This window comes from Epinephelus fuscoguttatus, linkage group LG12 (genome assembly GCF_011397635.1).
Source record: "Epinephelus fuscoguttatus linkage group LG12, E.fuscoguttatus.final_Chr_v1".
NCBI lineage: Eukaryota > Metazoa > Chordata > Actinopteri > Perciformes > Serranidae > Epinephelus > Epinephelus fuscoguttatus.
In genome coordinates this window covers 15,703,346-15,723,884 of record NC_064763.1, presented here as the reverse complement: position 1 = coordinate 15,723,884, position 20,539 = coordinate 15,703,346, and the positions used below count along the sequence as shown (strand labels likewise).

The window sequence follows — 20,539 nt, the reverse complement described above, 5'->3', positions numbered from 1 at the left end:
GTGATTACTGTATTTCCTAGATAAAAACTTGTGGATGGTACCACAAGAACCACTCATTTCTGTACTGTTTTTAGTCACGTCTCTGTTGAGGTACCTAGCACATTGATCCAACACTAAAAGTTGGAGCAAGGGACACTGCTGTCCTTTTATTAGTCAAAAGGGAATGGTCACTCTTTGTTGACAAGGATCCAGTGTACAAACCTGCTGGGCTGGGTTCGGATAACAAATCACACATTTTGCTCGGCTTCGGCCCACTTGACATGCTGCTGTGTTGTGCTATGGCCTATTCAAGTGCTAGGATTTGTTATTTACGTGACAACACCTGAACGCAGCGTAACAGCAGGCTTTTGATGGTCATTTACACACTGTCCATGTGTGATCACGGTAAACAGACAAGCTGTAACCATGATAACGATAACTACGTCAGGTAACAAACTGCATAGGGCTGGGTCGGGCTGGGCTCGGTTACAACAGTCTCGGACTCCGGTTGGGTTCAGTCAGGAAAATGCAGCCTATGCCGCGCTCTGTTGTGCCCATCTGGTTTTTTAACCTTATTGATAACCTTTTAATAGTGTTACAAAACACATATTTCACCATGTATCCATAAATACATATATACCCTACACAGGATTGGCAGTTTAGTTTAATATATCACTTTATCACCTTAAACTGTTGATATTTGTAACTTATTTTGCAGCTAAGACTTAAATGGTGCAACCCCATTATGTAAATCACTAGTTTGAAACTTAATAATCATACCTATGAAATACAGAGGTGCTTTACACACAAATGTGGTGGTGGATATAAAAATATCTGATGCAACACAATCCAGATCTTATTCAGATTCTAGCAGTGTAAAATATGAATAATAAGAAGTTACATTGCTTCGCATTAACATAATCTTTGGTATCTTGATGCAGTAAATACAGATTTAAATGTTATGTGAGCAGCTTGTTTCAACCACCAACGAGCAGAAAATGTCACCAGTGTTACTCCACCTCCACTAAAGCACAAGCCCACTCTGCCAGATTTACCTCCAGAGCGTAATTCAGCAAGAGGCAAAGAGTAACAGAGTGGGAGGATGATGTGTGTGTTTGAGAGCGCACAGTTGTCATAAAAAGACAGTATTCTCCCTTTGTCAGAAAACTCAAAATGAGCAGAGGTTAAAAACATATTAAGATACTTAGGTAAAAGTACGAATACCACACTGTGAGAATACTCTACTAGAAGAAAAAGTCCTGCATTCAAAACCTTACTTTTGTATCTTAAGCAAAATATGCTTCAAGTACTTCAAGTAAAACTGCTCATTGTGCAGTAAAATGTTCCCTGTTAGTTTTACTGTTATATATGATGTTTAGGATTAAAATTACTGCTGCATTAATGTGTATGTTGAATTCTACTGTTGTAGATGTTGAAGGTTATGCTCATTTTAACTCCTTTATATACTGTTGGGTAGTTTAATCTACAGCAAGGCATCATATTCTATAAGATCATCATATGTTTGTAGTGTGGCCGTCCTGTGAACCACAAATCTCTAAAATGTTTTCATGGTGTCAAGACAGCCCTGTTTTCAGCGTTGTGACGATGCATTTTCCAGCTGATCCAAGAGCATTTTAAAAGAGTTTATTTAGCTTGAGAAGTAGGAACATTTTCTCAGCAATCAAAGGAACACTTCGGTTTTTCACAAACATTCAACATCAGCACACCTGGAGATGTCAGGGAGTGGAGTGTAAAGTAGTTTGAGATGTAAATACTAAAGTGAAGTACAAGTACCTCAAAATTAGGGCTGCTCCTGACTAAGATTTTTCCTAGTCGACCAATAGTCATCATTTAGGCTCATTAGTCAACTAGTCGCCCGCATGCTCCTGTTTTAGCTTCTCTGCACTGGCTCCCTGTAAAATCCAGAATTGAATTTAAAATCCTACTGTTAACTTATAAAGCTCTAAATGGTCAAGCTCCGTCATATCTTAGAGAGCTCATAGTGCCTTATTATTCCACCAGAACACTGCGCTCTGAGAACGCAGGGTTACTCGTGGTCCCTAAAGTCTCCAAAAGTAGATCAGGAGCCAGAGCCTTTAGCTATCAGGCTCCTCTCCTGTGGAATCATCTTCCTGTTACGGTCCGGGAGGCAGACACCGTCTCCACATTTAAGACTAGACTTAAGACTTTCCTCTTTGATAAAGCTTATAGTTAGGGCTGGCTCAGGCTTGCCCTGTACCAGCCCTTAGTTAGGCTGTCTTAGGCCTAGTCTGGATGTCACTAACTCGGCTTCTTCTCCGGAGCCTTTGTGCTCCACTGTCTCTCAGATTAACTCATATCACAGTGGTGCCTGGACAGCGTGACGTGTGTGGTTGTGCTGCTGCCGTGGTCCTGCCAGATGCCTCCTGCTGCTGCTGCCATCATTAGTCATCAGTCATACTTCTTCTGTTATTATACACATATGATTATTGTCACACATGTATACTGCCAAGTATTAATACATACTTTCAACATATTGTACCACAGTAGCCAGAACTATAACTATAATATTATTACTTTCATTAATGTTGTTGTAAGCTACTGTCATTACCTGCATCTCTCTCTCTCTGTCATATGGATTACTGTTAATTTATTATGCTGATCTGTTCTGTACGACATCTATTGCACGTCTGTCCGTCCTGGAAGAGGGATCCCTCCTCAGTTGCTCTTCCTGAGGTTTCTACCGTTTTTTTTTTCCCTGTTAAAGGGGTTTTTTTGGGGAGTTTTTCCTTATCCGCTGTGAGGGTCATAAGGACAGAGGGATGTCGTATGCTGTAAAGCCCTGTGAGGCAAATTGTGATTTGTGATATTGGGCTTTATAAATAAAATTGATTGATTGATTGATTGATTGATGCTTACGATATTAATTTGATTATTAAATGATATATTTTGGTGGTTTGAGTTGAAGGTGTGAGAAAGAATAGTATCAGTAACATTGTTAACACTGTGCTACATTACAGAGAAATACAAAAGCGTACTAATGAACCTTCATTAATATAGGCCTATATTTTATCTACAAGTGCACGTCACACACTGAGCGAGCCGCCTGTTAATGACGCTGTGGGCTAATGGGCATGTAGCTACTTCCATGTTTCAGATGATACGTCATGTTTGTAGTCGACCAATGAAGATGAGTTTACATATCACCTTGGGTTCGTCCTTCACCTTCTCAAAATGATCCCACACTTTGGATTTCCTGCCTGACATGTTATTAACTAGCCTGTGGAATAACCGCAGGTACCAGCCCTGGAAATTAACCTGACTCCTGTCTGACTGCTGAGCGTGGACACTTCCTGTGTCTGTCCTTTCAAATTAAACTCCCACATGGTCCACTCATATAGGTTTTGATTATTTTGAAGGTGCAGCTCCTAAAAGAGCTTCACGTATGTTTTTGTTTGTTTTCCTCTGCCACTAAGCGACCAATGAAATCATGTTGAATAATGACTTCTCTGGTTGATTAACGTTTGTTCGACTGTGGGGGCAACCCTACTCAAAATCATATTGAATTACAGTACTTCATCGTTGTATTGCGTTGTTGGTTCCACTATCCTGATCTGTGACGTTAATGCCAGAGGTATTCAGTAAATTAAATAAAAAAATAGATGTTAGGGTTGTCAGGGGCTTAGTGTTTAGATCAGGCGCCCCATGTACAGAGGCTCAGTCCTCGCTGCAGTAGCCTGGGTACTGTTCTGGCTTACAGCCCTTTGCTGCGTGTCACTCCCTCTCTCCCTAACCCTTCACATACTTAGTTGTCCTATCCATTAAAGGAAAAAACGCCCGAAAAAAGAATCTTTTCTTTTTCTCTCATGCAAAAGAGCTCGACTCATTTTGACAAAAACTGACAGATGGATATAAGTTAGATCAAATATTTGTGGCATTTAAGACCTCACAAATTCAAATTTAAGACTATTTAATGACTTTTAAGGCTTTACATTTTGAGACATTTTAAAGGGCCACACACATGCCACGTCTTTAACCACCTGGAAAACACGAGGTCTCGCGCTGGACATGACTCTTGTGCCTACTCTGTGCCAACTTTCAAGGGTGTAAAGGCAGGTTGCATCTGAGGTTGCTTAGCGACCATGACAGCAGGTATCAAAGCCTACTTATCAGAAATCTTGAGTGCAGAGCTGATCTTCCTCCAGGCGCTGTTTTGTAAGTGAGTATTAGGCCAAAAATATTGTCTGTGGGACAGATGGAAAGCTCTGGGTAGCCCTGCACTCCTCCATATTTATCACAGATTGATATTTACGGATGAAAGGACAGATATTTGTCGGCTGGGATTAGTTGTTCCTCGTACATCCATTCTTTCCAAAAGTTACACTTATCTCAGTGTGCAGCTGTCATGCCCTGAAAAAAAGGCGTCACTTTGGCGTGTAAATTGCGCCTGCCACGTGTCTACACTGAAACAGTTTATGTGAGGGCACAAAAAACGCGGCATGTGTACAGCCCATAAGATTCTTTTAAGGACTGGCAGACACCCTGCTTAGCTTTTTTTAAGACTTCTAAAAGACTGACTCTAGTCGGGCAGCTGTGGCTCAGGAGGTAGAGCAGCTCGTCCTCTAATTGGAAGGATGACAGTTCGATCCCCTGCTCCTCCAGTCCGCATGTGGAAGTATCCTTGGGCAAGATTCTGAACCCCAACTTGCTCCTGGTGGCTGTGTCATCAGTGTATGATTGTGTGTGAATGTATGTGTGAATGTGACAAGTGTAAGTCCACTTACCATTTATATTTTAATACTAGTCAAGGCCTTGTTTTTGGATTAATGAATTCAATGCCTTTTAAGACTTTTTAAGGACCCCCTGCTTCACATACTTGCACAGTATTGGGCATCTGGAAGTCCTCTTGTTGCTGCAGTTCTACGTGCAGCCTGTGTTTTCCCTGCAGGCTCTCGTTGTCTCTCTGCAGTCGGCTTAGTTCATCTGCCACCTGCTCCCTCGACTTCACCAGCACCGCCTGAAACAAACAAAATAAATCATGCCAACTCATTGTGTGTCAGCTTGTTTCCATTTTTTTTCTAAACCCCTGCCATGTGGAACCAGCAGCACTTCACAACATGGTGAAGAGTGACTCACTGGTCCTCTGACTCTCCCTGCAGAGCCATCATTCTGCTCGGTGTAACATTATGACTGAATTCATGACAGTATTAAGACCCATATTTCTTCAGATCATAGCCACATGCAGAAACGGGAATGTCTCATTTTCTGGCAGAAGTTTGTCTGCAAAGACTTTGAGGGCACATCGATGCATGTTCTATGACACAGCTCGCAGCTGCACATTTATTACTGAGGATGTTTCTGCATCGCTCACTTCCTCCTTTTTTCCCCCTGGCGATTAACTTCTAGAAAAAGTCATGCACTTACTTTACAATGCAAATGGTCTGGTTTTGCAGTGATGTAAAAACGGAGTCTAAAAATCTGTGCATTTCTGATGTGGTGGATGAGTAACACCTGGACATATTTGATATCCTGTAACTAAGAACAAATACTTGAGGTAGGCAGGAACGGTGACATTACAAAAACAGTTCAATTCCACCTCCAAAAAAGTGACTCATTTGTTTACTTTCTAGGTTTAAACTTCTCCTTAAACACTCAGAGAGCTGAGCAAAAAAAAAAAAAAAGAATCATGATAGCTCTGACAACTGACATATGTTCCTCTTCTAAGTGGTGAACATTATCTGATTTATATCATTTTAAATTAAAGATATAATATGTAACTTTTCCACTGTAAAATGCTTTAAAACAACAAGATCAATGTTATACACTTTGTTGAGTTGTGGACTTGAACGTCTCCAACAATGTTCAAACCCAGCGAAATTTGTCATTTTAATCAAAGACACTGTCCATGTTATTTGGTCGCTGTCACCTGCCAGTGACATCATATGCCAGAAGCTGTCATAAATTGACTTTTCATCCAGTTTAAAGCCACATTTTTATGATACGCTTTTTGGATCTTGGTCGTTTTTAACTATATGTTTAAACAGAATGAAGGGTTTTAGATCTTAAATTATCAGAAAGACCAGCTGAGCAAATGTTGGCGGCAGCTCGGCTCCAGCCCCGGCTGAGCCAAACAGCATTGAAAAAACACTGATTTTTAACATGAAACTGCTTTATTCTGCGTTTTTCGAGTTTTAGTTCACTAGGTCCATTTGTTGCGCACGGAGGAGGAGGAGGAGACCTTTGTGGATAATTCGGCTCCTGGTAAAAACCTCCTGAAACTCTGGATCTTAAGTTATCAGAGAAAAAAGGTGAGCACACATTAGCAGGTGCTGGGCGAGCAGCCCCTTCGCCATGATCCGAACAGCGTTGCAGAAACTGATTTTTAACATGAATCTGCTTTATTCAGTGTTTTTACTGGTTTTAATCACCTTGTCCGTTTGTTTTTGGGAGGAAGAGACCTCTGCGGATAATTCAGCTCCCAGAGCAGACCTCCTGAACAATGACGAAAGAGAAGTTTCAAATGGCTACGACCTGCAGCCTTCACTGCCACTAAACCCTACTACACACTGCTTCTTTAAGTCTGATGTGCAGAACGCCATGCAACAGCTCTTCAGCATGGCATCGAGTGCTTTGTTTTCCCCCCTTGGCATAAAGGATGTAACATGTAGTGGGCGTTCCCATAAATACAGACTGTATCTATTAGTGGCCTGCGACAAATTTTTTTTTAAACTATTCAGATAACTGACATTCATATCACTTTATTCTTCTAAAAATGTGAAAGTTTTCTGAATTTCTATTTAAATTAAATAACTTTGGGTTTGGGACAGCTGGCTGGACAAAACAAGACATACTAAGATTTCACCCTGGACTCTCAAAACATTACATTTTACACTTTACACTTACTTTACTTAGCAATGCATATGGCAATTTCTGCAGTGATTAGCAACATTTTTAATGGACAAAGTGAAAGAACTGGTGGGATTAAACTTTACTGACCTTATATGATGACATGTGAAATTAAACTAATTAACTGATCTAACATACTTTTTAAAAGTAAATAATTCCATGACCAAGAGCTCAGTCATGTCAGCAAATATTTGTGGTCAGGAGCAAACAGTGACGTTACTGCCACAGAGGCAGAGAAAAGTAAATCCAAAACACTAACAGGCTGCAGTTCAGTTTGGCTGCATGACTATTACTAGTGCCTGCGGTCAAAACAAAAAACTGATATGCTCATTTGACGGGCTAAAGTCCTGCCAGCTTTGATAGCCTCCGACATTAGGAAGGAACTTAAGTTACAAACACAGCTGGCAAGAACAAGCAACACAGGAAGAACACGCTGCTCACCATCTGTTCCTGTGTGTTCCTCTTTGCTTCACTGAAGGCCTGTTGTAGTGTGCTGAGCAGCGTTTCTGACTCCTGGACTCTCTGCATGAGGGTGGACACCTACAATACACAGGGAAACATCGCTTAGAGACAGTCTTCAAAAAGGTCTACAGTTGGAAAATACTAAGAAGTAAGAAGTACTCAGATCTTGTACTTGAGTAGAAGTACAAAAGCATTAACATCAAAATATACTTCAACAGCTTACAAATAAATAAAAGGAGAAATGGGAGATCGAAATGAATGCAGATCTATCACCAGACACCTGGAGGGAAATCTGTAGTGAGGCACATTTGACAGCTAATTCCAGCATCTAGCAAGAGTTTCAATGGAAAGTAATACGATATTTCCAGACCCAGTAAGTAACAGCCAAGTGGGCTCCATCCAATTCAGACAAGTGCTGGTGAAAATGTGGCCCACACACTGGAAACCACATTCATATTTTTTGGTCATGCCCCAAGTTAAGCAACTTTTGGGAGGATGTGTTAGACGCCCTGAGAGCAGTGTTCCATCAAAATATCCCCAACATCCAAGGGTGACTGTCTTTGGAGCGATCCCTGAAGGATGTGAGGGTATGGCAAAAACAAATCTATAACAAATCCTCTTGGGGGTTGCAATTAAATGTAACACAATTAGATGGTTAAAAAAATATGGGAACTGTATGAGATGAACAAATCACATATGCATAAAGGTTGCAAAGACCAAAAATTCATAAAGAGGTCGAGTCTTGTAATGAGTTTGTTAATGCAGTAAAGGATCTACCAAATTCTACCGAATTAAGTGTGTGAAAACAAGAGGAGAGTGATTTATACCGATCAGCCAAAACACTCAAACCACTGACAGGTGAAGTGAATAACTTTGATTATCTTGTTCCAATGCATTGTTCTGCTGGGAAACCTTTGGTTCTGGCATTCATGTGGATACCACCTGACATGTTCCACCCACTCAAACACCGTTGCAGACCAAGTACCCCCCCCTCCACGGCAACAGCACTCCCCAATGACAGTGATGGCCTGTGGAGCGTGACAAAAAGCTCAAAGTTTCGACCTGGCTTCTAAATTTCCCAGGTCTTCATGTGCTCAAGGATTCTTGTGATGTGCCGGTACCCCAGATGTACCCCTAGTCCAAGGTGGGGCCTCCTTGGATCGGACTTGGCTCTGACCTGTCAAGGCATGGACAGAGGATCCCTGGGAGTATCCTGCGGTGTCTGGCACCAGTGTGCTGGCGGCAGGTCCATTTAGTCCAGTGGGTTAAGAGGTGGGTTAATGGCACGCGCCACAGGTGCTCATTCAGATTGGGATCTGGGGAATTTGGAGGTCAGGTTGACACTTTGAGGTCTTTGTCACATTCCTTGGGCCATTCCTGAGTGATGTTTGCAGTGTGGCATGGTTCATTATCCTGCTGGGGGGCCACTACCACTGGGGAGTACTGTTGCAATGGTGCTTGAGTGGGTGGAACATGTCAGGTGGTATCCACATAAACGCCAGAACCAAAGGTTTCCCAGCAGAACAGTGCATTGGAACAAAATAATCAAAGTTATTCACTTCACCTGTTGGTGGGTTTAATGTTTTGGCTGATCTGTGTTTGATGGTTTGCTTGAATATTAGAAGAAGAGTAATAAAAAACAGTGGCTGTTAATCATAACTTGTTTTAATCTTGCTGGCATTAAAGTACAACCTAACAGCTGATAGTCACCAAGCAGTTATAAAAAGTTAATACTGAAGCTCAGAAGCAACTCTGTGCCACTAATCAGCAGTTGCAGTGACAGCTGACCATCCTGGTTCCAAACGGCTTCAGACGCCACACTGACCACAGTGTTTTGTACCAGTTGCAACCCACAGCTGTGGCATCTGTCTAAAATGAGCCTAGTGGTTTTGTGAACTGACAAAAGGTGTTTTCACTCTTTCGAAAAGCCTGCGGTCACATTTAGTGGCACCACAGAGCGAATATGGCTGAGCTGCACTGTGAGAACCTTGTAAAGTCAGCTATACAAATCATAGATAACAATCAAAGTAATATTCCTGTTCTCTGTAACACTTTAACTTCTTCTCTGAATCCTCGAACTGAATATACATCTTTATCTGTATGCTTGTATCCTGGTTTATCTTTATTTGTATATCAGTTTTAATTTATGTCGGCCTACTTAAGTAAAACCCTGAGACCATGTATTTGTGTTGGCATTATGTTGTCTGATTTAAATGCACTGAAAAAGATTGTTTCTATTAAAATTTGAAAAGCCCTAAGCAAAATAATAATTCACAACCTTTTGTTTTCTAAGGGTGTTGTTTTACTTTGTGGTTGGTTTAAGTACTTTGTAAAACAAAGATTTGTTATTAGAGTTCAAGTTGAATAGGTGGTAATTTGCTTGTTTTGTGAAGAAAAAGAAAACCATCAGCCTTTGGATTTAAAACTTCTACCGTGGTCAGGATGGTGCATGTATTTTTCTATGATGTTCTTCAACATCTTGGTGTCTTAATGTGATATTCTGGGTGGATTTTTGACCGTTTTTATCAATTCTCGAGTGGCAAAACTTGCTTAAATTTAGCAACTAATCTGTAACAAATTAGCCTGGAAATCCAGACTCAAATCGAGAAAGACTTTGAGTCTGGCCCTCACCAATACACCATTCCTACTAGGGATGCACCGAAATGAAAATTTGTGGCCGAAGCCAAATAATATTAAACGCTTGGCCAAATACCGAGTACCGAATGCTGTTTTTTTTTTTTTTTTTTTAGTTTTTCATTAGTTTTTGCAGATGAACCCCCTCCAGATTAGTGTTGTCACGGTACCAAAATTGGGACCCACGGTACGATACCAGTGAAAATATCATGGTTCTGAGTAGTATCACGATACCACAGCGAAAATGAGGCAGATGTGCCTTTTGTCATTTATGAAAAGATAAATCACTTTTCTATAATACATCAATGATATTTCAATGGAATAAATTACTTATTGACTTATTCATACTTCAAAAACAGCATCAATAAGTGATTAACATAGGGGGGATTGAAATAAAATAAATAAAAATCAACCAGCCACCCTCCTCCCCTGACAAGTCCCTTCATAAGTAATGAACAGTCCCTAAAATGCGGTGAGGTTTGTGGACACAAAGAGAGAAATGTGAACGGCTTGTTTCTTCTCTGACACGCCATATACTGTGTGCCGCCATGGTTTGGCTGTCCAGGTACTTTAGGGCAGTCATGACAACAAGTTATTCACCTGGAGACGGACTTCTACATCGCCGGTAAGCCGTTATCATGCGCCGCCGTATTTGACAGGAATACGTATTCCTGTCCATGTCTGTGACCCCTGTTCAACCCACAACTGGCGGGATTCGCCATTTCATTTCTGCTGCTGGTTGAAATCTGTACTCACACAGCGTGCTGAATGATTTATTTTGCCCACACAAAACTATTTTTAGTCGCAAATGCGAGTGCGGTGACGGACGGAGTAAATATCGCCACACTGCCGACATTTTACTCCATCCGTCGCCGCACGCTGTTTGATTGCGTTATCAAAACACGCCGCTATTATTCGGCCTTGCTTTTATTCCACCGAATACCGAATGTGTGTTTTCTTGCAATATTTGGCCGGATATATTCTGTTAGCGAATATTTGGTGCATCCCTAATCCCTACCCAAGGGGCAGCACTAACTGAGGCATATTAAATGCCGCCGCAGGCAAATGGATAGCACGATGACCAATCAGAGCAAAAAACAAGGTGACGTATACATTGCAGTAAGCCCCATTGGTTGAAGCTAACTGATATATTATGCTTTTGCCATATCCCGTTGGTAAAACGGCAAAAACCTTCTTCCTGGAAGCGAAGGCTTCAAGGGCAGTCTTCTGTTCCTCTCTCAATGAAAAAGATAAGTGTAGTTGGCTTAGCGTTTCTTCCTAAGCTAAACTGAATGGACGCGGTCCTTCAGCAGCTGCTATCTTGGCTGTTTACTATTCGACTCCTACAGCACAGTGCAGTCCTCATCAAGTTACACCCGCCCAGAGCCCGCCTCTGCCAGACAGACTGATCTGATTGGTCTGATGGCGATTCACCGGGCTCTGCTCATCGGGGCCAGATCCCCCTCCAGAGCAAATTCGAATTTGCTAGGGGCGGGGCATCTGGATTTCCAGGTCAGTAACAAATGGCATCAACCCAAAAATTCCTAGAACTTACGAGATATAAATGTGCATGGGAAAGGCCATCATATACTTCCATCATAATGTTTTGAGCCCCTAACCACTCTAAACTCTAAAATTCGAATAATCGCCTAACCAAAACCCAATATTTATTATATATTTGAGCTGCATCTCAAATTAATCTTCAGGTTCCCAGCTTTCAGATGATGCATACCACATCTATGTGGCAAATATCGTTGACCTGCCATCTGCCCAAAAGATCCCCCTGTCCCCGCTTAAAAAACAAAAGGACAAAAATGGGTCTATGTGGGTCTCAGAGGGTTTGAAGTGTTCAACCTTTATGCATAAGTGTACAACATTTTGGAGCTCACTTCATGCCCAGGGTGAATAAGAAGAGAAAACAGTTTTACCAAGCTCTGAGTGCACCCTGAGGACATTTAAAGGAATCTGTTTGGTAGAAGGAGTGCAATAGTTGCTGGTATGAAAGGATAAAAGGCCTGAAGACAGAATAAGTTTACCTAATAATGCCTTCACAATGAGTCAATCATCCAAAAGACTCATATAAACTGCGTTTGTGATAAAAATGTAATGCAGCATGATATGCAGAGTCCAGTTTTTTAAGTAGGGGTGACACTGCATGCATGTAAAGCACATCACCATAGTCTAATACTGACAGAAATGAAAACACCTTTTAGAAAACACCTGCATGGGCAGCCACTGGACTCTATTTTCAGATCTTTGGTGCATCCCAGGTGCACATGGGAAGAGTGTGGGATAAGGAAGAATCCATTATCACACATTATCAGAGGGTGTGTTGTGTCAGCTGTTTATTTGTGCACTATTACCAATGACGGCCAATCACATAAGCTCCTCTCATCTCATTTAAGAGCAGCTTCCTGTCCACTATGATGTAGTGACAATTTGGTTATGTATGGAAAAGCTTTTCTTGGAAGTAAACTGTTGTAATATACTACTAAAACTACAAAAGAACTTGAAGAACAAATCTGCAGGGGCCGATGATATCTCTTAACTTAAGACAAAATCTTTTTTTTGTCACACACATGCAATTTACTACTGATTAACAATACTTCTTGCAGTGTTTTGAGGCTGCATACACCTCATAGTAATCATGTTAACATCAATAAATAATAAATATTACAAATAAAATATCAAATAGTCACTTGTGGTCACAGCAGCGTGAAATTGAAGCACAAAACTATATGATGCTGCTCCACCACATCCTGCTCATATTGCACCCACAGGTCTACTGAATAAAAAAAATTCATGCTTCAGGCACTTGTTTTGTGGGTTAGGAAATGGATGAGTCATGAGCTGGCTGTTGCTCCGGTAACCTGCTGTTGTCGAATTAGGAGAGAGGACTGACGGGAAAGGACGGCATGCTACTTTATACTTGTACTCCACTACATCTCAGAGGTAAATACTGTACTCTTTACTCCACAGCATTTGTCACCCCCCTTTCTGTTCAGTGAAAACCACCTTTCTCCAGATGTGTTGGAGGTATCGGCTGTAGAGATGTCATGTGGTGCTCAAAGCAGCCAAAAACAACAAAAATAAAAACACAATACAGATATATCTGGAAAACTCGGCAGCAATGTCACTTTCCAGAAATCATGACCCAGTTACTCAAGATAATCCACAGTCCTTGTTGTGAGCAGTTTCATGTAGGAGCTATTTTCTTCCCACCGAACTACACATACCAACCATATCACTGGGCAGTGGGAAGCGTGCATCTACTCATGGATGAGAGGCTCAAGCTCATGATAGTGCAAGATGAAAACATTAATGGTGTCCTGTAACGCTAGCTAGTTCAGTAGCGCTAGGTGAGCTAACAGTAGATGCACGCTTCCTTCTGCGCAGTGACACAGTTGGTGGGTGTAGTTCGGTAGAAGGAAAATAGTTCCTTGATGAAACTGCTCACAACAAGGTCTGTGGATTACCTTGAGTAACCGGGTCTTAAGATCTTAAGATTGTCGTCTGTTCCTGGTGCGCAGACTGAGCTAAGAGAGAAAGTTTTTATGTGCTCTGCTCTCCTCAGTTGGAACAGTCTTTATAAAGATTTCAACCTGAGAGAATTGGTCTCTGCCTGATTTTAAAGCTCTCATAAGTACAAGGGTGAATGAATGAATCAGTTGGTGCTTGTGACTCTGTGATATTTCGACACGTTAATGTCTTCTAGGTGTTACTGTGGTCATTATTTTGGTCTGTAACTTTTTTATGCTGCTGTCTTGGCCAGGTCTCCCTTGAAAAGAGACTGTCAATCTTGGATGAAATTAAAAATCAACTTATCAATTAAAATAAAAAAGGGCAGAAAATATAAGAGACTTATGTGACTGTAACAGCTGTTTCTGGAGATTACGGATGCACAATATTGATTTTTTTTTTTTGCAGATAGCCAATATGACAATATATTTGGCTGATAACTAATACTGACATCGTTATATCCACTTTTCTCCCCACCTAATTTTAGTGACCATTGAGTCTCTTCTGTAGTGGAATTAACATCATATTATGTATACATACTCTGATCACGATGGTCCACCAGCAGATGGAGACATGAAATACAATATTTTTCAGTGTATGTGATATTCATTCATTGTGGACAATAAGAAAAAGCATGTTGACCAATACTGATAGTTCATTTTAAAGCCATTGTTGGCCGATACCACTGACGTGCAGCCCTTCTGGAGATTGCGCTTGGATGCCAGTGGGGAAAAACAAGACCTGGAGTATAAAAAAACAAAATAAACAATGTCCACATGTGCTTGTGTGGTTTATTTGCAATCATTTGGGGGTCTACTGCTCATGATTTAATCACTGAAATTAGAGCCTGCAGGGTGGACACACACCTGCTGCTCTCAGGTGACTGTAAAGAAAGATAATCAGCTGAAAGGGGGGGTTTCATACAGTATTACTGCCATACGTTTACAGATGAAACCATTAATCAATAGACAGAGAACAAAATCAGAGATTTGATAGTAGATTATTGTCTAGTCATTGTCTAGTCATTTTTCAAGCAAAAATTGTTAAACTTTCTTCAGGGTTAGCTAATTAAACGTGACAATTTGCTGCTTCTCTTTGTCATAAATGATAGTAAACTGAATATCGCAGTGTTTTGGACCTTGAGCTCTAGGAAGTTATAATTGGCTATTTTCATTAATTTATGACTTTTTTTTTTAGACAAAACAACAAATAAAAAAGTTAATCAGAAGATTGATTGATGATTAAAATAATCAGCCTTACATTCTGTACCCTAACTGTGCATTTAGATGCAATAATTGGTTAAAAAATGTATGAGAGAGTGAACAGATATGCCAATCATACATAAAAAGGAGTTTAATGTGTGAATTTGAGGCCTGAGGAGATGCAATTGAGCTGGTCCAAGAAGGCTGATGGTGGAATACCAAAAACACTGTGAATCATGGCACCAGAATTGCATTGCGCTCCTCAAATCACCAGTTACACTCCCTCCTACGGCGCCTCTCCTCCCACTGTGGTAAGTCTTTGAAATACCAAACCAGTGCAGATGAGAAGAGGAAGAAATCATCACAGTGCACTTCTGTTATACACCTACACATAGAGACAGTAGTGCCGAGTTTCAGTGCCTATTTACACCAACTTTAAAACATTAACAGTACTGTGCTCAGAAGATATTTCCTGTCTTTCACAGTTACTGCACTCGATCTCGGCCGAGATCCTGGAGATAATTACAAAAATATAACAGACATGGGACAACGAACAACAGCCAAGAAGGACCACGTTTCTCTACATTACTACCAACGAGCTAGATGTGAGGGAGTGTAACAACATCTATATGTGATTATTTATTTGATTACATATGAAAATATGAGTCAGTTCTTTCTCAGGGGTTTTACAACTGAGAGGGGGATAGAAATAAGGCAAAGATATTGCAGGAAGCTCGTAATTATAGTTTGATTCAGCTTGACTTACATACAGAATCAAATAAATGTCCATAAATAAACTTGACAGAAAAAGACACTTCTCATAAATGCAGAACCTGCCTGAGAATCAGCAAGCTTTTAAGTTTTCTTCAGAATCAAAGTATCACAGTGATAGTTGTCTATACTTTCATAGGAACATCACAAACAGGAACTGCTAATAGTTCATTCTGCATACTTAAATGTTGCCAATTTGCCAAAATGTAAATACATATGGGTTTAAAAATGTTGTAGCCCACAGCCTAACTCACTGAATCCATGGCAACAACATTATACTTCCTGTTTATATCCCCCAAAGCCCCCAAATCCCTCAAAGTTGTGGGAACTTAAGACAGTCTGGTAGGGTTTATAAAATGGAGACTTAATGTAAAAATCAACTCAAATAATAAACCAAAGGTCTAATTTTCCTCTAGCCATCATTCTATGCTATCTAATCTAATTTGAGAATGACATGCTGAGATATTAATTCCTTCAAAAAAGCTTTTAAAACACCACTCCAGTGCATTTTTAAATTTTTATATTTCATTTTTTCAAAGCTGACTGGCTTAACTTTTCCCAAAGTTGAAAAAAAAGAATGTTGTTGTTAAAACAAGAAGATGAGGTATGACTGTAGTAGAGGCTGCAGGTCATACGTCATGCTCCAAGCTTGTGCAGGTGCACATTCATGCCTCTTTGCGCCTGAGCAGCCAACTGATAAAGTAGCTGGTCAGCTTAGCTTGTATCATGGCAACACTTAAGATGTAACGGATGCAGAGATGCGCTGACGAATTTATCAACAGCAGCACACACGCAGGTCAGGGTTGTGTGAGTCATGGGCAAAACAAGATGGAGAGCTTTCACTTTGGGATTGTTTCTTCAGTTTTTGGCCCCGGGAAAATCTCATAACTAACGTTAAAGTGACTGTCATCTCTATCCATGCTATCATTTTGACACGTATGCCAGAATGGTAATCTGGTTGCTATGGTAACAGATTACATCTGACTATTAACCACTCCCATATTTCTTGTATAAGATAGAACATTAACCAAAAAAAAACAGTGGAGCTTGAAGTCTTTACATCCACACTGTCAGTTGCAGATTAATTACTAAACCAAACCTCTTAGGGAAAAATAACATAAAGTTATTAATAGATTCACTGTGTCCAAACCTTAGCTGCAGTTTCCTCGTTGCCTACTTTGACCGAATCTTCCAAACTCTGTTTCTCGGTCATCGTCCTCTCCAGCTGATCGTTGGCCTGACGTAGCATCACCTGCAGCTTCTTCACCTGGAGGACAGTGTGACAGAGAATCCCTCTCATGAGCATTTTCAAACACTATCAGGGGAATTGCTGTGGGTCACGGCAGTACAGCTCTTTACACTCTCGTCCTGAGTACCACACAAAGTCTTAAAAAACATCTGTGGTTTGATGTTCGCAATCATTCTTGTAATAAGAAAGGTGATAAAGTGACAGCAGAGACACAAACCTGATCTCGTGTCTCAGCCTCTTGTCCTTGGATGGCCTGCAGCTGCTTCTCGTAGTTGGAGCACATATCACAACGTCGGCCGAGCTTCCTGCCGGCATTTTTCACCTGGTGACAAACCAACAAGAACACCATGAACCAGTCATATTAACAATATGAGTATGTAAAGACTAAAAGTGAAAATGTGACTTTACGATATTTCTTGAGAAATCTGTATCAGGTACAGAATTAATCTGCAGATACTCCAGTTTAAAATGTGACCAAATTTTTCTTTGGATGTCAGTTTTTGAGCCAGGATGAAAGCCAAAATGTGGCCTACAGCACACTAGGTAAGGCTCGTTGTTTTTCACTAACATGACTTCCAGAAATGCCTTTCACTCTATACTTTTGCAGCGAGATTTATTGAGGACTTGCTGCTCCTCGGATGGTAGGGGTGGGCGATATGGCCCTAAAATAATATCATCATATTTCAGGATATTTTTGCAATACCGATATTCTTGATGATATAACAAATTAGTAAAAAAAAAAATAAATAAAAAAATACATATTATCAATTTAAGAACATAGAATTGCAACAGAATTAGTGATGTAGTTTTACAGTTTGCTTCAAATATTTAGTAAAAACTAAACAAAAATGAACTCTCAATTCTTTAGTTTGTGAACAACAACAGTAACTCAGAGTAGGGCTGCTCGATTAATCGAATTTTACTAAACTTAACTTTATGAAAACAAAATAATCGACATAAAACGATTATGCGCTTCTTGTCAGTTTACTCTTGTTGTCTTGTGTTGCAAATCATGTGTGCGCATCAGGGCTGAACTCTGCAGTGCGCAATACAGAGAGCAAAGGAGAATTGTAAATGTGCAACCATGTGGAGACAGAAAAGACATGCCGTCATGTAAATAAGTCATCACATGCGCCGCACAATCGTGATTTCAATTTTGACCAAAATAATCGTGATTATGATTTTTTCCATAATCGAGCAGCCCTAACTCAGAGTGAGATTCAGATTCTGTTACAATATTTACAGTTCAACAAAATAAAATCTACCACAAATTACACATTTAAACAGCTCCCAAATACAAAACATGTCCCCTGGGATCTATATATATATAAATCAACAGGTGATTTCCTTCTTTTAGTAAAATCCTAAATGACTGAGTTGTTGTTGTTTTTTCCACCTGGACCTTTATGCTCTGCCCTTTCTCCTCTAATCATCACGCTGTAACCTGTGACAGGCTCTTATGATACCACAACTATCACACATTCACATATATGGAGTTTTTTGTTGAGCTGCGAGCGTCACATAGGTTTACATTACCTATGTGATAGGTAATGTAAACAGTAGTGTAAACGACACTTGACGACACCGACTCCTGTGTGCGCATGGTGAGAGAGGAGAGGGAGAGACGCTGTGCTGCTGCCAGAGGAGCCGCTGAACGAGTTCCCTCTGAGCGGTAAGTCACTAAAAGAGTCTGAGAAGTCCGGGGCTGCTCATAAAACATTCAGGATGCCACAGTTTATTCCACACTACTGAAGCTGACCCTCTTTTTGGAACCACAGTGGGGTCGGTAATAATTTTGCTTTCAGCCATGCTTGTTGTTGCCGTGGACATTAATATGTCATCAAGTGGAAATATTGTGAGTATCACGATATGAATTTTTCATATATTAAAAAATATACCGATGTTATTGTGAACGAGATGATATGACACACCTCTATCGGCCAGTTGAGAGGAGTTAGGGATAAGCAGTTAATGACGGTATAAAACAATCTATAAAAAAGTTTGTAAGTCACCGCAACCCAAAGAAGTCCTTGAGCATACAGTCATATATGTGCACACGAAATACTAGGCTGAATGGTCCAGTAGTTTGCAAGATTAGCTGTGGTCAGACGGATACACACACATGACTAACACATGATCCCCTCCAGCCTGGCATTTGATAATAAATGTTGTAGAATAAAGTACAATATTTCCCTTTGAGATGTGTGGTTGTGAACTAAAGAATACTGTACGCTGAAGACGAAAAATATATCTCTCATGCATCAATCATAGTCCGACCATAAATTGCTGTTCCTGCAGTAATTTTGATCAACTTTTTACCTGCAGCAATTTGTTCTGGATACTTGTCATGCTAGTTTGGCTGGGTAGCAACAAGATATTTCTTAAGGTGACAAGAAAGAAAAGGAGGGCAAAATCTGTAAATATGTACGATGCAGATCGTTTCACAAGTGTCTCGAACATAAAATATGCCACCCGCAGCTCTGATGTTAAAATCGAATGAAAAAAAAAAAAGTTTTCATGGCAAAAATCCTGGGGTGAGTGATGTGTTCCCTAAAAGTAATCATCTTAAAATTACAGGAAAACCTTCAAACCTAGCTCGTGCTGCAAACGTTTAATGTCCTGCTATAACCATGAAATAGTCTGGACTATATTTAACCACAGCAATGTATTCAAACGATCAGAACTTCCATGAAAAAGCCTCGGTGATTCACCTCTTGCTGCAGCAGGTTCCACTCGCTGTCACTGACGAGTCTGTAACCTGCGGGCGGTAAGTAGGCCGTGTCAGGAGCGTGGGAGATGCTGGACAGCAATGACGCCGTCTCCTCCTGCTCAGGCGTCATGGCTTTGATGGCCTTCTCCTGGTCTTTAGTCAGCAGGAAGTGGCTCGCTGTCAGCTTGATGGAGCTGATGGATGAAGTTTCACCAAAACTACTGTCCGTCACCCCGTCGGCCCCCACCAAGGGCCCAAAGTCTGACTCGTCCAAGTGGCTGGCCGACTTGGCTTTGTGGTTTTGGCCGCCAAGGCCCTGCTGGACGGACAGCGAGGAGCCGAGGCTGTCTGTGGACTGAACTCTCCGCAGGTTTTCCTTGTAGGGGTCCGTGGGGCCACCTGCGACCACGTCAGTGTCTAAGGAGTGCATAGAGCCGTGGCCGCTGTGGTTGGCATGAGGCTGAAAGAGAGGGAGCAAATAAGTGTCCTGAGAAATTTGTGATTAAGCATTTCTATAATGTCCAAGAAAAAACATCGATGAGAGAAAATGTCATTCCTTTTTAGGATTGGAACACCTGGCAACATTCCTATAGGGAACTTTCCATAGGAAGTAATGGGAATTACCTGAGAATAACTGAGAATAAAATGGAATCTATTTACCATGTCATATAGAGATTAAAACAAACCTTGTATCAGATCATAACCAGAAATAAATGTAAACCTTTCAAATAGAAATTTTCAACATGCAGCAAAGGGCCTCAGGTTCAAATTGAACACTATGTGGACACAGGCCCTTATCTTAACAGATCTTTGGGACAGAAACCATGTGGGAAATTGAACAACTGAGCTGCTTGAACTGCAGGACAGCTGACCAGAAATGTCTGCCATGCCAAAAATCCAACTGATGGTCCACTAACCAGAGCACTTGTCAGTCAGGTAACTGATCAGGCATCATGGTCCCCTCGTCTAACAACAAGCGAGCAAACTTAATCCATACATTGTCTGCCTGGATTAATGCCACTCAAAGCCCTACAATTATGACTTTCTTTATAATTCTTCATATTATTCTTCATAATTCTTAATTTTACAGGTAACAGCTTTGAAGACAAACTAGCAAAGGACTTAAAT

The 20,539-nt window shown here is 40.8% G+C and overlaps 1 protein-coding gene across 1 annotated transcript in view; it reads right to left on the bottom strand.

The window, feature by feature from the left end:
- The window catches only part of rabep1 (rabaptin, RAB GTPase binding effector protein 1), a 49,389-nt gene that overhangs the window by 11,865 nt on the left and 16,985 nt on the right, over window positions 1-20,539 (bottom strand). The window contains exons 9-13 of the mRNA XM_049591252.1: window positions 19,413-19,871; window positions 16,919-17,023; window positions 16,603-16,719; window positions 7,306-7,404; window positions 4,835-4,975 (exon numbers count right to left, since the gene is read on the bottom strand). Of these exons, the coding sequence (XP_049447209.1) occupies window positions 4,835-4,975; window positions 7,306-7,404; window positions 16,603-16,719; window positions 16,919-17,023; window positions 19,413-19,871 (921 nt within the window). The remainder of the gene's footprint in view (window positions 1-4,834; window positions 4,976-7,305; window positions 7,405-16,602; window positions 16,720-16,918; window positions 17,024-19,412; window positions 19,872-20,539) is intronic.